This window comes from Saccoglossus kowalevskii, chromosome 7 (assembly GCF_978046115.1).
Source record: "Saccoglossus kowalevskii chromosome 7, keSacKowa6.1, whole genome shotgun sequence".
Taxonomy (NCBI): domain Eukaryota; kingdom Metazoa; phylum Hemichordata; class Enteropneusta; family Harrimaniidae; genus Saccoglossus; species Saccoglossus kowalevskii.
The window spans coordinates 25476531-25496145 of NC_140647.1; the positions used below are offsets into that span (position 1 = coordinate 25476531).

General features: G+C 32.9%; 1 protein-coding gene across 7 annotated transcripts in view; it reads right to left on the reverse strand.

Annotated features, from left to right (window-relative positions):
* The window catches only part of LOC100367750 (dnaJ homolog subfamily B member 6-like), a 44790-nt gene that overhangs the window by 23326 nt on the left and 1849 nt on the right, over positions 1-19615 (reverse strand). For all 7 annotated transcript variants that reach the window (XM_085501368.1, XM_085501366.1, XM_085501365.1 and 4 more), the window contains exon 2: positions 10975-11083. In XM_085501368.1, the coding sequence (XP_085357494.1) occupies positions 10975-11039 (65 nt within the window). In that variant the 5' untranslated portion in view covers positions 11040-11083. The remainder of the gene's footprint in view (positions 1-10974; positions 11084-19615) is intronic.

The following is a 19615-nucleotide window of genomic DNA, read 5'->3' on the forward strand; positions in this document are numbered from 1 at the left end:
GAATATGGTTTTTTAACATTAAAATGATTGACATTTGTATCTGATCATCAAACAAGTACTTGTCCATATTTAGAGATATTGCTCTGGAACAGCATTCAAAATCAGCCATTTTGAATACATGTATATATATCACAAGATGTATAACAAATATATAAAATTTGAATATAATCAGTCAAAGCATTAAAGAGTAGGCTCTATAAGCCCAATCATTAAAACAAAATGGCCGCCAGTCTGCCATTTTGAATCCAATCTGAAAAAAAAAATTCCGTGCATCAGGAACCCATAATGTCTAATGTATGTACCCAGTTTGAACGAAATCCATCCAGAAATGCCAGAAATGCTTGATACTGTAGAATACTTTATTTTCGCTTGGAATTTATTTTCGCTATTTTCGCTGAAGAGATGATTCCGTGAAAATAAAATCCAGCGAATATACTTTTTTTCCTATATTTCACATTAAACTCATTAAAATCAGTGAAAATAACTTCCAAGCAAAAAGCCCAAAAAGCCTTTTCAGCAAAAATTAATTCCAGCGAAAATAAAGTATTTCACAGTATTTGATGATTTTTTAGCACAAAAATGACCACCATTCGGCCATTTTGAATAGGATTGTCAAACCAATGTAACTGTTTATCTATGACATGATGTATAATGAATATTTAAAATTTGAACATAATCAGTGAAAGCAAGTCAGAGATACAATGTATGGCACGAGAACCACATTCATTGAAACAAAATGGCCGCCAGTTGGTCATTTTGAATCTTATATGAAAAACAAAATTATTTGTATCAAGGTCCCATATTGTCTAATATATATATCGAGTTTGAACAAAATTCATTTGTAAACAGCCGAGAAATGCTTGATTTTTAGGATTTTTTAGCACAAAAATGGCCGCCATTCGGCCATCTTGAATCAGATCATAAAACAAAATGATGTGCATCAAGGTCCTATAATGTCTAATGTATATATTAAGTTTGAACAAAATCCATCTGTAAACACCCGAGAAATGCTTGATTTTGATGATTTTTAGCACAAAAATGGCCGCCATTCGACCATCTTGAATCAGAACGTAAAACAAATTGACGTGCATATGTATAATATCATATATGATGTATTTGTTAAGTTTGATTGTGATTGGTCCAGGCATTTCTAAGATACAGGTCCAGACGCATGCACAGACGCACGCACGCACGGAGGTCAAAACATAAGTCCCCGTTTTCGGACTGCGTCCGAACGAGGACTAAAAAGGGCTGAATTTCTTGAGACAATTTTTCAGGTGAAAAGCTGAATTTCATGAGACAACTTTTCAGGTGACGAAGGGCTGAATTTCATTAGACAACATTTCAGGTGAAAAAGGGCTGAAATTCTTGAGACAATTTTTTAGTTGGGAAAGAACTGAACTTCATAAGACAATATTTCAGGTGGAACGGGGAGGCATTTTATGAAAATATTGTAGGTGAAAAAAGACTTAATTTCATAAGACAATATTTCAGGTAAGGAAGGCTGAATTTCATAAGATGATACAGTACTCATTTCGGCCAACCTCCCGCCCGCTTCCGGATTTTGATCGCTTTGTTTCGACCGGACAATTTCTGCTTTTTTTTCAATCGCGCAAATCCGGAAGTATCCACTCGCTTGCCCGCCTGACAGCACAACCACATTTACAATTCATTACCTATTGTTTCATGTACAAGTGTATCATTTTTGTTTTTATGATGTTAAAAAATGAATAAATACTATAAGAAATTTATAGAACAATCGTTGAAAAAATACGGTGGATCACACAGCTATATAAAATTGGTAATAATACACAAGCGTAGTAATAATGTCCACCATAAACAAGATCGAACCAAACATGTGAAATCATATACGGCACTGACAGACACAACTAATATGAAACAAGCAGCCTGTCGGCTAAGATAGCTCCGCTGTTAGCAATGCACCTGGCAATTAAAGAACAGAAGATATCATTAGAAAATGAACAAATCTGAGAGAGGTCCACATGTAGTACCTATATATGTAATATCAAAGCAATTGGACTTGCGGTTTTTAACAAGAAGTTGAAATTACCACTTTTTACTAAAAATGACAAAAATATTCACCAAAATTAGAGAATTGAAGATATCATCATGAAATGAACAAATCTGAGAGAGGTCTACCCAAGGTACATATACACCAAGTATCAAAGCATTCAGGCTTGTAGTTTTCAAGAAGAAGTCGAAAAGGTAAAACATTGACACGGACGACGACAGACGACGAACAATCACTCATACATGTATGATAAGCTCCGCTCGACAAAGTCGTACCCATAAATTATTTTTATAATTACTGATTACACACGAATATTACAGAAAAAAATAATTTGCTATATTATCTATATTTGGGCCTTTTATTTGTCTTGAATTGTGACTGAAAGGAGCTGGATGAAATTACAAACTATGTAGTGTGTTCGACAACTCATGTACATGTATGAACAATAACTTTAATAAATATGATTTTATTTGGTAAAAATAATGTATTTTTCTACATAAAAACAAAAGAATTTCAGTGTCGAAAACGAAAAGTCTTTATTACCATAGTGTTGTTGGTAATAGTTGAAAATGAAACATCCATGTGAACCTGCTCATATGAGATCGAAAGAGTCTCTGTTTTCAACAGCCGTATACATCTAACTGTGCCATCGCTAAGTTTCCTTGGTGGTCCACGAGCTCTGTTCCTTGTTTGCACATTATCATGTTCACACAATCGCAGACACTATTTGTAAGGGTGCCCTTTGAAATGGCACTTTTTTTCGATGTTTTAGCGAGTACTCCGCGAGGTATACGGCTTGTTCTCACATTAGCATAATTTTCCTCAAGTTCACTCATCGCTTTCCCACATGCATTTCTCGTTCTTTGCTGCTACCTTTTTTGCACTCTAATATGTTGTTGTTTTTGTCTTTCTAAATATTTATTTTTGATTGAAATTCAACGAGATCGTTTGAATTTGATGACTGTTCACTTTTACAGTGACCAATATTGCGTTCGAATTGAGTTACTAGTAATTACAAGCCTGATTTACATTTTTCGTGCGGTGTTTCGTCAATGTATTAAATATAAATGCTTTGGGAAATAGCATAATTATATTGCGTAAGTGAATGAGTGTGTTACAACACATTTTATTTATTTCCAATGCGCGTGGTCGGCGCCCTCTGATTGCGTTTATTTTGTATTTTTATTTTCAAAATGTATCACTGGCTACATTTGTTTTGTTTTATGTTTACCTCTTTCATTTTTCGTCCGGCTGCGGCCAATCCAATAATTCGTCGCCGCAAGTACTTAGACAAGCGATTAATCGTCACAGTCATTATACTAGTAGTTTAAGTTCAATTGATTTGTAGAAATTCAGCTATGCGATGATTATATGTGCAGTTTTGTTTTGCGCACCCAGACACGATAGATTTTCTGAACTACAGCATTCGTATCACTTATGCAAATTGAGTAAGGGTCATAGTGCGAGTTGCATTCGCAAATAACAAAGTGTCAAATTATTTTGAGTGACGTTCGGAATAAATTTAGTCAAAATCACACACAGAAACACACACACAACACACAAATACTAGTACTCAATGCTTGAACTACGCACACAAGGACGTAAATATGTAAATACAGGCCACAGTTAGACTTGCGCAGCGTAGTGATTTGAAGGAGTCTTTGTCCCCCTTGCCTTCCCAATACAGAGAAGCAATACGTGTTGTATTTTGAATCGTCATTAAAACATAAATTTATTACGAATAAAAACATAAGTTTAGAGATACAATGTAAGATCATCGTTACTCTAGGGGTCAGTTGGCAAGCGGACAATGTTTCTGAAGCCAGCCATAGCAAGAGAACAAGAGCGAGCGAACAAATGAGAGCGAACGAACAACAGCAAGCGAACAAAAGCGAGCAAGTGAGCGGAAAAAAAAAGCGGTGGGTTTCCGGTCGGAAAGCAGCGAGCGGTCCGAAATTAAGCGATAAGTGGTCGGAAAAAAAACGATAAAAGTGGGAGGTTGGGCGGAATGAGTACTGTATTCTAGGTGGGAGAGAGCTGCATTCATATGACAATATTCATATGGGAAGGAGCTGAATTTCACATGACAATATTTCAGATGGGAGAAAGCTAAATTGCACACTGTATTCTATGCTATGACTATCGGTAGTCAGATTTGTGCACTAAGAAAAACCCATGGAATCCAATATTAGATTATATTTCACATGAAACAAGACATCTCATTGCTGGATAATTATAAAACAGCATCAGAGAAGGCACAACAAATACAAGAAATAGTGTTCATGCCTTATGGTCAAATACACACATGTCTGAAAGTCGTGATTCTAGTTTGGCAGAAATTAGTATATTTGATATTTAAAACATTCTGTGAGTATAATTTGTTTGTATAATGCATGAAATATTAAAACAAACACTATTTCATTTTCATATATTACTCTGGCATTTGTCTTTTTAATCATGGTACATGTACAGACATGTACATGTTTTTGACAAATTTGACAGTATAAAGAAAATGAATGACTGATGTAAAATCAAAAACCATTTAATTACTATTACTATTTATAGAACTTGTACTACTCCATGGCAATAAAAGTCTCATACTGGTTTAAAACGCGCACGCAGGCATGAAGCACTCAAATAGAACATTGTAAGTGGGAGACAACTGTCAATATCCCTTTATTACTGTCTTACAGGAAGGATTGATAGCAATTGGCACATGTAAATAATTATGTCTGAAATCTAAGCTGACAATAGGGTGAACTACAGTTGGGTAAAACTAATCTGTCACACGACAGATTAGATTCAATGTATCACTTGAATATAGTCCATGATATCGAACACTATAAGTTGACAATATATTACTTGAATATAGTCCATGATATCTAACACTAAGTTGTCAATATATTCAATGTATCACTTGAATATAATCCATGATATCTAACACTAAGTTGGCAATATATTCAATGTATCACTTGAATATAATCCATGATATCTAATACTATAAGTTGGCAATATAATCAATGTATCACTTGAATATAGTCCATGATATCTAACACTATAAGTTGACAATATATTCAATGTATCACTTGAATATAATCCATGATATCTAATACTATAAGTTGGCAATATATTCAATGTATCACTTGAATATAATCCATGATATCTAATACTATAAGTTGGCAATATAATCAATGTATCACTTGAATATAGTCCATGATATCTAATACTATAAGTTGACAATATATTCAATGTATCACTTGAATATAATCCATGATATCTAATACTATAAGTTGGCAATATAATCAATGTATCACTTGAATATAGTCCATGATATCTAATACTATAAGTTGACAATATATTCAATGTATCACTTGAATATAATCCATGATATCTAATACTATAAGTTGGCAATATAATCAATGTATCACTTGAATATAGTCCATGATATCTAATACTATAAGTTGACAATATATTCAATGTATCACTTGAATATAATCCATGATATCTAATACTATAAGTTGGCAATATAATCAATGTATCACTTGAATATAGTCCATGATATCTAATACTATAAGTTGACAATATATTCAATGTATCACTTGAATATAATCCATGATATCTAATACTATAAGTTGGCAATATAATCAATGTATCACTTGAATATAGTCCATGATATCTAATACTATAAGTTGACAATATATTCAATGTATCACTTGAATATAATCCATGATATCTAATACTATAAGTTGGCAATATAATCAATGTATCACTTGAATATAGTCCATGATATCTAATACTATAAGTTGGCAATATAATCAATGTATCACTTGAATATAGTCCATGATATCTAATACTATAAGTTGACAATATATTCAATGTATCACTTGAATATAATCCATGATATCTAATACTATAAGTTGGCAATATAATCAATGTATCACTTGAATATAGTCCATGATATCTAACACTATAAGTTGACAATATATTCAATGTATCACTTGAATATAGTCCATGATATCTAACACTATAAGTTGACAATATATTCAATGTATCACTTGAATATAGTCCATGATATCTAACACTATAAGTTGACAATATATTCAATATATCACTTGAATATAGTTCATGATATCTAACACTATAAGTTGACAATATATTCAATGTATCACTTGAATATAGTTCATGATATCTAACACTATAAGTTGACAATATATTCAATATATCACTTGAATATAGTTCATGATATCTAACACTATAAGTTGACAATATATTCAATATATCACTTGAATATAGTTCATGATATCTAATACTAAAAGTTGACAATATATTCAATGTATCACTTGAATATAGTCCAGGATATCTAACACTATAAGTTGACAATATATTCAATGTATCACTTGAATATAGTCCATGATATCGAACACTATAAGTTGACAATATATTCAATGTATTACTTGAATATAGTCCATGATATCTAACACTATAAGTTGACAATATATTCAATGTATCACTTGAATCACAGTCCCTCTATCCCCGGTCTAGAAACGGTCATTGTATTAGGTGTGAATTGGTCTCCTTCCCTGGCAAAGGCGCATTGCGAGTGTGGGCAAAGCATTGTAACGTGATCAGTACATGATTTGACATCGTCAGTGTTATGTATTTTTTTACAACTTTGTTGTTTATTCCAGAATTCGTACTTTTTCACATAGTTTTTTAATCAGGATATCTGTATAAGGTCATATTTTAGCCGGCGAGTAGTTCTTTAATTCATCTATTTTACCAGCAGCGACACATTTTAGCAACAAATTTTCACACCTTTACCCAGATATTTGTCGTTTTTGATTTTGGGGTGATTGAAATGAACTCAAATTTATTTACCATACTTCTCGGCGCGAAACCAATATTTGTCTTCGATTTTGACATTTTATGATCGAAACATATCATTAAAAATTGGTGGGCTGATTTGTTATTTGTCACACCGCATTTTATTAATGTTAAATCGAGCGACTTTTATGGATGCTTTTTAAATCGTAAATGCAAATGACGACGTTTTGAAATGACAATGTACTCAATTCTGTGCTAAAAAAATCATTTATATACAAACATTGAAGCATCGTTATATACTTTTGCATAGAATAAAGTGATTAGTTGTTGTATGGTTGACTTGAGCTGTTATGAACCCCCCAAGAATCAGAAATATCACAGGTTTTTCGATCGACTACGTTAACATGAACGACGCCATTTTGACAAGATTTGTTTAGCGATGTCAGCATGTTGGCACGCGAATTTTTTTCCCTATTAAAACGAGAAAATGAACATAATTCCCGATAATAATCTATGCATTGCAGGAACTGGATGTTTATGAGTTGGTAGGCTGGTTGTGATGCGTATCAGGGCTCAAAAAAACCAAATTTCATAGTGATAATTTTGTTTACATGTTTGTTTACGTTGTGGTTGCCCGAATTTGAAGTCAAAGTGAAGTCATACAATGAGGTATCGCTTTGCATGACGGTAACTTTTGAAGGTATTGTAATCTGTCTGACTTCCTGACTCCCTCGGCCCGCGTGTGAACGGTTTGTTTACCCGCACTGCAGTTCGAGACAAAAGAACGCTAGTCGTTTCCAGACCGGGGATAGAGGGACTGTGCTTGAATATAATCCATGATATCTAACACTAAGTTGGCAATATATTCAATGTATCACTTGAATATAGTTCATGATATCTAACACTATAAGTTGACAATATATTCAATATATCACTTGAATATAGTTCATGATATCTAATACTATAAGTTGACAATATATTCAATGTATCACTTGAATATAATCCATGATATCTAATACTATAAGTTGGCAATATATTCAATATATCACTTGAATATAGTTCATGATATCTAACACTATAAGTTGACAATATATTCAATGTATCACTTGAATATAGTTCATGATATCTAACACTATAAGTTGACAATATATTCAATATATCACTTGAATATAGTCCATGATATCTAATACTAAAAGTTGACAATATATTCAATGTATCACTTGAATATAGTCCAGGATATCTAACACTATAAGTTGACAATATATTCAATGTATCACTTGAATATAGTCCATGATATCTAACACTATAAGTTGACAATATATTCAATATATCACTTGAATATAGTTCATGATATCTAATACTAAAAGTTGACAATATATTCAATGTATCACTTGAATATAGTCCAGGATATCTAACACTATAAGTTGACAATATATTCAATGTATCACTTGAATATAGTCCATGATATCTAACACAGTTGCACAATCTATCTAGTGTTCAACTGTCAACTGAGATCTAGTAATCAGACAAAAAACAACAGTTTGCAGAGATTGAAAATAAAACAGCACAAACTGCTGATAACATTTAAAACGTAATGTTATAACATTGTATCCATTTTCACCAAACATTCCACTATTCACACTGGTATATCCAAACGGCATATTGACATGCAGACATGCAAGATATTTTGTTTGAGACCAATTAAACAGTTTTCTAACAGTTAGTAGTAGTAGTAGTAGTACCAGTAATCAACAAATTTGAATTTGGTTCAGTGAGAACTTCACACCCACATACACACACACCACAGTGATCACAGACACTGATGGAGCTTATCCGACAGTACAAAAATCTTCAAAAAAAAATAACATTCCAGCTAAGTATGCCCAAGATGAATATTCAAAAAACGAGGTACTCCCATTAACTCCCCAAATGAAGTACATTAATAAAATAATTAAAATGCAACCAATAATTAGAAAATATTCAACTGAGAGCTTAAACAAATCAAATACATGAATATGCACTTGGATCAGGCCATTCATGGCAGCCATACCATACATATACATGGTTCCGATGAACTTGAAAGTGACCTTTCAATTACAAAACATTCCAGCATGTTCACCAAAGTCCACTGATGTTTTCCCGACTGTGCTTACTGAGCAAATCTATATGCTCTATATATCTTGAAGCATTATTTATCTTGCACATGTCTGCAGTTATGTTTACGTCCTGAGTAAAAGATTTTGGTGGAATTGATACTGGTGGTACATGTAGATGTTTTGTGATGATCTTGGGCTGTAATCACTGAAGAAGATTAGACAAGAGGATTGCGAGCAGAAAACTGTGCTGTACATTGTTTTAGGCATAAAAAGTTAGAGCACAAAACAGGGGATACAATTTCAAGTCTGTTTTAGAACATAGCGAATTAAAACGATACATTCAATTATTATCTATTCAAATAAACTGAGTATGCAAATTAATAGAGGATGCGATTAATGAAGTTTTAGTGGCAGGGAATATCTAGGTCCCTCCATCAACTATGAAGTTTTCCACAAGTTTTCGACCAAGAGTGTGAGTGTCTGAGCGTAGTTAAAAGTCCCAAAGGAAATGAAGAAATCTGCTATGTAATCTTCCATATTTGTCCATAGCACATATAGATCAGGAAACTATGTACGTTATTACATGATAACCCCACGATATCACATTGTTTTTTTATTCATGATCTTGGAATTTTGACTTCTCACTTGGGCAACTCATCAAAATACCATGAACACTCGTAAATACAACATGATATTGAAAGGATTATCATGCAATAAATTGTAAGTATCGATAACGGTATACATTAAATATTGTCCGTGACATCCTACATGATAGGCTAACAAAATATTCTACACGCTAAGTCTGAAAACACAAATTATTCTCTTATTAATTTTTTCATATCACAAATCAATTGACATCATTTTTCAAATTTATTAGTACAAACTTAGACAAGAATCCCTCATGAGACTAGCTTCATCATGTACATGTAGCATCGAGTCGATGAAAGAAATAAAATTTATGGAAATTCAATTAATGATATGAAAGGATTAGTTTGAGGAAAAAATGACATGCTACAGTGAATGGGGAGCTGCTAAGTAAATTGGGAATAATCATTATATAATGTACATGTCCATCAGTTATACGTAACACCTGTGGTGGACTGATGAAGGTTACAGGCTTAGGGAAGACACTTCAGAAATGAAATAATGGCACTCAGAATTTTTTTTTTTCATATATACCTGCTATATAGAATTTGAAATTCATAGTTTTTCAATAATTTGTTATGTTAATAAAACATTTAAAGTGGTTCTCATCTAGCAATATTACAAATCATAAATATTTATAAACTTTCAAAAAGTCAATATTTAAAATACATGTATGAGTTGAGTGCCTGGTTTGGGCATGCAGGAATAACTGATCCAGTTTAATTAGCCTTTATGAACAAATGATACGTTTTTATTGAAATGTTAAATAAAATAACGCATTAAAAAAGTACAATTTATTATAATTCACAAAGTAAGGCAATAACATCATCTTACAAGAAATTTTACGTACAATTTAATGACTGAGTAACTGAAAATAATTCTGTACAATTATAAGTACATTCCAGTCAATTTCCTAAATCTACATGTAATGATTCTTGTGGATAACAAAAGCGAGGTCGCAGCTATTAAAAATACCAGTTATGAAAAAAGATTGAACTCTGTTGGTATTCACAACAATAAACATTGAGCCCTTTATTCATATTCATCACAATCACAACAAATACCTACGAGACTGGGAGTGAAGCTATGTTTTGTGATCTATTCAGCATCTGCTAGACTGAATTAAATATCTCATTTTGAAAGGCAGACAATGCTTTCAAGTTCAGCCATTCGGGTAATAGATATTAAAAAAGACCATTTGCACACCAGAGAAATTTCTTATGCACTACAGTTAATTGGTGCAATACACAGTTCACTTAGAATTGACGATGTAATCAAAACGACTCGTATTTCAACCGGCATTACGCTGGTACACTGTACAGAGATATCGAGCACACATACAGGCATACAGTACATTAAGGAAATAGGTTTACTTACGCTTTTTTGATGTCCTCATTTGAAGCTGCCTTTGGGACCCCAAGCACCTGATAATAATCTACCATGGTTTGTGAATGGTATACCAATGTTTAAAATCCTAGATATTAACCTACAAAATGAGATAGAAACAGCCAGTGTTTAGACAAAAATTGACCTCACTCTGAATGCATGATTGTGCCATTTGCAGTAACCACATTCAGTAGTGTGAACACTCATAGTATTCACAGCAGTGTATTCGACTGAAAATTGTCGCGGATGGTGGATCTACATGTATTTGAACAATTGTTTTTTTTTGTCTTGATTCCAAAAACTACTAGTTTGAAAAGGGAATTTTTTTAAAATGGTATTCAATGAAATGATAATGAATAGGATTATGACTTGTTATTTATGAAATTCAGCCACATTAGCAAATTTTATGTATTTTCACTGAATGCTGAAGCCAAAATGCATAATATCTTGAGGATGCAATACACTCTGTAAAATATGTGGAAAATAAATACATTTCAATAACATGTGTATCAATTACCCAAACCATTTTTTATATACTGTAATTGCTCTAATAGTAGCGCCTTGCAATTAGGTAAATCAGAGACATATATGTATCTATGGTCAAAATAAGTATTTTAACAATTTAGTAGTATACAATAAATGTGATTTGGTTGTTTATATGAGCTTGTATCGCGCTGCGAATAAAGCAAATACAGTAGCTGGATTTATAGTAAAGCATCTATATGACATGTGATTAATCATTATACCTATTTATTAATCAAATACTTATCTCAGACCTGTAATTGCTTTTTGGCGGTAATATGGTAATTAGTATGAAATAGTACAAAGTAATGCATCAAAATAAATTTGTATTTTGGCAGGGTTAAAAAGTTTTTTTTTTTCAAATGTATAAACAGCATAAAATATACATTTTATTAATTTACAAGTTATGACATTTATAGTTTTAATCAATAGGCAAGCTTAGACAACTGCATATATAAAAATATATATAAATGTATATAAAAAATATAATGATACCAGTCAGTCATATTAGTTTATGGGTTCAAGAAAGATATGGAACTCATCTTGCATGGCCATCATATTTGATAGTAATTTAATCATAGTCTAAGAAATTATACTTGGAAAGCTCAGCGTCTACACAGGGACTGAATAGATTCATCTGACATAATATAAAAAATATCTACCAACAAATAATTTGCTGCATACTAAATGTGAAATGTAATTTACAATACCATTAATAATTTTGTTACAAACTTGTAAAATTCAATAATACATTGTACAATTAAAAATATCAAAAGTGAAGCTAACTTCTAGTGACAAGGATGATGTACGAGGTGCAAGTCTATGACAGTACTGAAATTTAAAGTGCAGACAGGCAGACATGACAGTAGTTGACAGTAGTCTTTTACTTAGAAACGTCTGTCAGAATATCCTCAATGATGTAAAGAATTTGGAATATAGCTAAAACCAACACATACAGACATAGCTGTTAATTATTTTGCGTAATCAGGATTAAAAATGTGTAAAATACACAAGATCATGCATTAATGGAAACACTGGCACTAAGTCTATGGTCAACACAAGTCAAGTCAATCATCCAGTGTACAATCAAAGCAATTATTTGGTTTATTTGCACTTCTGATGGTGATTATTTATGAAGCAGAATGATGTTGAATTGCCAGTATTTTATTACTGCAGAGGGAAAATTCAATATTGAAGCAAATAATTTAATATTTTTTTAGTTTTTTTTTTATGTCAAACTAATTTTGTTAATGAGGTTAATTTTAACCTGTTGTCGAAAGGTCAAGCATGCATGGTATTGTCCTGGTTAGTTTAGCCTGAGGAAATACATGTACTGTTGGACTTGGAGCTGAGCCCTAACTGAACAATGAGATAATGCAACTCTCATCACCAAATGTGAAGGGCTAAAAAAGCTTTCTGTCGCTATTTGGTTAACTCATTCAATTCCATCAATTTATCGGCAGGTTGTACATGTGCAAGCATGTCCAAGTGGATCAAAGAATCAAGCTTGGAAGTATTTTCTGGGTACAATAATAAGTCAGATTCCTCAAGGCAACCTCTATAATGTATGTAAAGATAGCAACTAATGTCTAGTCTAGGCACCGGGCATAAAGACAGTTCACAGATATCTCAACAACATGCTTTCAATTATTAATCAGTACCAACCATAACCACATTTATAATAGCATACATGTTGATGAATCCATACTACAAAACAAGCAGCCGCTCGGCTGAGATAGCTCCTCTGTTAGCAATGCACATTTCAATTAAAGAACTGAAGATATTAGAAAATGAAAATATCTGAAAAAGGATTACCTGAAGTACCTATACGTATAATATAAAAGAAATCAGATACAAGGTTTTTAACAAGTCGAAAATATCACTTTTTACCAAAAATCACAAAAATATTCATCAATACGAGTATTGAAGATATAACAAAATGAACAAATATGAGAGAGGTCTATACACCAAGTATTGAATAATCAAAAGTTGAATAATTAAAGAAGAAGTTGAATAATTAACAAGCAGCCTGATGGCTGAGATAGCTGCGCTATCACTCATATGATAAGCTCCGCTCGACAAAGTCAACAGCGGAGCTAAAAAGTTGACACAGACGACGATCGATGACAGACAATCACTGTACATTTATGATAAGCTCCGCTCGACAAAGTCGACAGTAGAGCTAAAAAGGCAAATGGTATAAATTCAATCTCATAAATATATATATATCCTCATGCCCCACATTGAAAGTAAACATACATGTACATAAAGAACTAACGCATAAAAAATGGCGAAGTCCCAGACGTACTAGAATAGTTAAGGAGCCTTGGGATGCAGTGAATATTACAAACATGAATAAAAATGAGAAAGAACTAAAGAGCATTGATTAATAAATCATTTCATTGTATAATTTACAGATCAACAAATAAAGCCGATAATAATTAAGGCATTTACTGTGATTGACGAGGTGTCCTGCAGAGGCAATGAGCATTGGCGGGGTGTAGCAGGAAGATCAGTCTGACTGGCCATGTTGTTATTCCATTAATTTTCCTAATTTTTAGAGATATATTATGTCTGTCTTGTCAGTAACAAGTTTGAATGAATTTGTTTGTTTTTTTGGTGGTACCACTGTTATAGTGTGGTGCTTCATGAACAGTGACAATGTAAAAATTGGATTTCCTCCCAAGTTAGGGGTTGGATCATTCGACATCATTGGGGGTAGGGTGAAAAATTGTTGAAAACAATTGCATGCTGGACACAGAGAAAAAATAAAATCCCATGCAAGGTGTTGTAAACCAAATATTGGCACTCAAGAAAAAAAAATTACAAGACACTACGACACACACACACACAGAGCCCCCCCCCCAAATTTCACTTGCCCATAAAGAGTTATAGCATGTCATTGTATGAATGAATGAGGAAGCAAACATGTTTAATGCTTTAAGGTAACAGCCGCCTTCACCACCCCCACCCCTCCCCAATACCAAGAAAACCACTCATCCAGTTTCTAGACATTCAGGAAATTACAACAAAGATGATCTGAAATGAAATGGATGAATCAGGATGAAGATATTTTACACTTTACACAGTCTATGGTATGCAGAATGGATAGGATACACAGTTTACCTTTGACCTCGTATGACCTTCACAAGGGCATACAATACATCTGAATTGGATTCTAAAGAATTCAGAAACAAAATATTACATAAACAGACAGTAACTGGCCAATTATGAAGACACAAAGCAATATTACATCGTCAATTGTTCCACAGACCTGAGTTCTATGCATTATGGGTTAAAATAAACCCTAAATTTCGAACTTTATCAGCCCATAAATCATGGTTCAATATTGACAAGGAAAAGGCTCCAACTATACTTGTACATCATGTATACAAGTGTATTTCACTTCATTCCACACTTTGCTGTAAGTTGCAATTGCAATCTAATCTGTGAAGAATCCTTTATTCACATCTGCATGAACTGCAGATTCATTTGTTGAGCTTTAATATCGGATACTGAGCATTTCTAACCCTTGAATTTTTATCTATATTTCTGCTGACACATCAACAGTATGTATATTGTAAAATCTGTATTAGAAGCTGCAGCTTCTATTAAAATGGTACAATGCAACATAGGAGATGCAGCTTTTAGTACAGATTTTACAGTATTAGTCATCTGTCTATACTGTATTCCCAAATACATTAGCCAAGATAATATTTTAACATTAACAGTGTTGGTACATGCGAGATGAAACTGTCAGTCTCATCAACAATTTCAACCAATTTGTATGACAATGGAGTCAAACAATATGAGTTGCTGTAAACGCATTAATCTTTAATTTTGAGCAAATTTCCTGTATTCTAAATGCCCAGCAAAACAATGAGTTCTATAGTAATTATTCATGATAACAATTTACATAGGTTTAATAATTTAGCAGATTTCATCGAAATTAAAACTCTGTCAATAATTAATGCATACCTTACAGCAATAACAAGTTAGAAATACAAAAATGATATTAATTTATATGTAAACTGAGGAGTCAAGACATGCATACATGTACATTGTAAGCGAACTACTTGTGTATATATTACTTACACATAAAACAGGTATAAGCACTTCAACTACACACATGTGATTGTAAGACAGTAATCAATTTCAAAACAGAAAGGTTTTAGATTGGTACAAATACATTTACATTGTATACATGTTTCTCTCACAGGAATTGAAATTAAAATATAAAGTGCTTGTCCCAATTGATGTCATAAATTTAATTACTGTAAAGAGATTAATTATTCACTGGGTTTTAATTTTGCTTATTTCGCTGCCTGGAAAATGCGCTAAATTAAAACCCAGTGAATATGTAAAATTTAGCATAGAACACATTATCTAAATGATAAAACTGTGAATTTAAAACCTACAGAATATGCCTGAAATGGTAAATCAGTGAAATTTAAACACAGTGAAAATTAGTCATTTTACAGTATATTATTTGAAATAAAACTTTAATTCTTGGCACATCATCATTTCATAAGTCTTGGAAACTTTGAAAGCAATTTTCTGGATATTACAACATTTGGAAACTGGGGGCTACTCTATTCGGCCAGTTAGTAAAATTTCACATCTTTATTTGTTATCTGCCCATCTGGGACAGGTGGACAGGTCTTAAAAGAGCCTGTGAAATGCCCACCAACACATTTCCTGTTTTGGATTTGTGTTCCACTGAGATAGACGGTTATTGATTTTTTGTTGAAAAATTATACTCTCATTAGAGTAAATTTGAGATATTTTTCATGTTGTAGCCATGCCCACCTATCCTAAAACAGTTGACTGTTTTCGGCTTTCTGACTCTGGTCGAAGTAAGAGTATGCCACCAAATGCCTAAATATGAGAGGAAGCCATACTCTAGCACTATGCTTTTACATGTATAATACTATTATCGATATATATTTTAAGGTCAGCTCTTTTTTTGAAACATACTTTTGGCGATGAGAATTTACGCATTTTCAAACGATTTGAAGGTGCAACATCAGTTAAGAAGAGCTGTAAAATCAATGAGAAAAAAGTTGGGATGGACATTCTCCCTATACCATCATAAAACACAGATATGTTGAACAACCGTCCTCATTTATAACAACATAGATTTAAAGACAAGTATCGAGAAACTAAATCTAGCACAGTACTAAGCATTTTTAAAGAACCAGATTCTGTGCCAGCCATGATCACCACATTGGCTTTCAGAAAAGAGAGAACATCAGGCAAGTGTTTCAAATGTCTTGGGAATCTGAAAAATGTTTTTTAGAGACCATATACTTATAGTGTGTTACAGTGTATGTAAGAGGTAACAATGATGTGACGTGAAAACCAAAGCGTAGGTCAAATAAGAAATTTTGCCGCACTCGCGCATTGGTAAATGTTTATATTTTCGTATCTAAAAGTTTCTGAATTGTTTGGTGATTGGTGTTGAATGAAGACTTCATCCACCACGATACAAGTGACTGTGATTTGCTGTAAGCCATTGATTGCAGTGACCAGCTACACCAGAAGGGACATATTTCTAACTCAATCTGAACCATATATGATGAACTTGATAATACGTGTTCTTTATGGTCCACTCTTTCTCAAGAAACAAGTACATGAGTGGCAATTTTGTCAAAGACAAGAAAATTGCATAAGAAATATGTCTCGACAATGTACACTGATCAGCATGTTCCCCTGCATACATGTACGTCACCAGGAATATTTTAGTATGCAAAAGAGAAGCGATTAGAGTAGATTAGCGTAGATTGAGTTTGAAACACATTTTTCCACATAATAAAATTATAATAATATTGATGTACCAATAAAATAGCAGGCATTTCGCAGGCACTTTAATTTCGACCCATGTCTCATGTCAGGATATGCTTCTCTGCACAAATACAGTACATGATTTATCTTGATTTACTAATGTACAATACATACACTGTATACATGTATGCCTGCAGGTGTATGCATGACCAATGAAACCTGAATCCCAGAATGACAAATGAGTGGCATATTGAAACAATTCTAACAGAGCAGACCAAATCAAAATAAAGCACATGCTGTAAACGTGCATCATGTCTATTGATCATTGTGATTCTTTTATCAACAACAGAGCACACATTTGATAATTCATACCTTGCAATATGAAGTGTGCATGGAAATAGGTGTCAATAGTGCTATATACATGTAGTAGACACTTGAACACTTCGTCTGTTGACAACCATAACTATTCATATCAACTATGCATGAAGGCTTTCTGCAGACAATATGCCCACACAAGTTGTGAACATAAATGTTACGATACATGTAGGGCCCCTCAGTTATTGTATCCTTCCTGCAAATAACATACCAATAAACTAACAAGGAATTTAAAACCAAGCAGGTATGATTCTCAGAATCACACACACTTTTAAACAGCAAAATATCATTGTATTTGTAGTACATATATAGTTTACTGTATGTACAACTGTTACTGGGTCACATTAGCATCAAGCAATTCAGATACAGAAAACTGCTTCTATACGCAGGTATTTGAAAATTCTATGCTGAATCGTAGACCCTAGAATTTATTGCTGAATGAAAGTTTTGAAAGTCAATATTCTAATACATCATTACATCACCATTCTTGCTACCTTAATAATACTTGTTTTGAGTTGTCATAACATGTAATGTCAATCTTGACTGTAATGTCTAGGTTGCCATTGTGAAGTCAGATTTTAATTTCATTTCCTTTCATCAGATCAGTCAAAAAAATTAATTCAATGTAATTCATAATGTTTCCAGACTATCAACACATTCAAACGAACATGAGTCAAGTCTTTGTCATTCTGTCTCTTTTTGGCACAGTTGCACCACAATAAACTTTGAATCAGAGCAACCAGCTTTGTATTAGTGTATGAATAGAGGAACAGCAGAAGCAGTGGAGCACAACAAGAGATGCCACCAGAATACAATGTATAGCTGTCATTCTAAGCTTTATCTACAAATCCAATTGACCCGGGTGTACCCCACTTTTGACCTAAAAGTCTTTGTGCTGTGTAAGTTACTATAGACAACCAATGTACACTTGCCATGATACCCCATAAATAAATTTTATCATGGTTAGGTTTCGATTTAGAACAGGAGTGAAAATTCAGGTCTGTCCACCGGTCCCAGACAGACAGATTTTAGCTGAGACAGGTAAATACAAGAAATTGGCTGTTTCTGTGAACAGGTAAATAAAGAAAGCAAGTTTTTAATATCTGGCCAAATGCAATGCAATGAACTGAATATGCTAATTTTGAACCCATGAAATAAATACGTATGATGAAACCAAAATAACCTAATTGATAACAAATTCTGTTTTGACATTTCCCTCCAGCCATTGATCTATCCAAAAATATTGAAACCATTATTTTGGCTATAATATTATATTATTTATCGATTTACAGCATATTTCCAGAGGCATATCTAATATATCGTTGATATATTCATAAATGTGCCGGATTAAAAATCTATGACAGCATGATAAATAATCTGTAAAAATTGTGACATACAATCATTTGGAATGCTGGTAAAACTGGGAGGTTTGTTTACAAATTTTATAGATTAGGTGATTAGTGATGTGTGTGAACTATCGGGAAAAAGAAGAGCCATGGTTTTTTAAAAACACCCAATAGTGCGATAATTCTGAAAACGTAATACCCTGATTTTCAGTTATCTATTGATTTCCAGGGATATTTTCGGTTTTATTTGTGTATACTGGTATTTTACACATTTTCAGGGGGTCAGAATTTACCCGCCGTGCGTTCTAGATTTCCTATTCAAATTCCAGGGGTTAAACACTCCACAGAATATAGATGGGCGAAGCACATGACAAAATCGACAACAATTTCCATCCCATTTCAATAAACTACTGTAAAATACTTTATTTTCGCTATTTTCGCTGAAGGGATAATTCAGTGAAAATAAAATCCTGTGAAAATACCTTTTTTCCTATATTTTTCATTTAACTCATCAAAAATCAGTAAAAATAAATTCCATACAAAATACCCAAAAAGTGTTTTCAGCGAAAATTAATTCCAGCTAAAATAAAGTATTTTACAGTAGC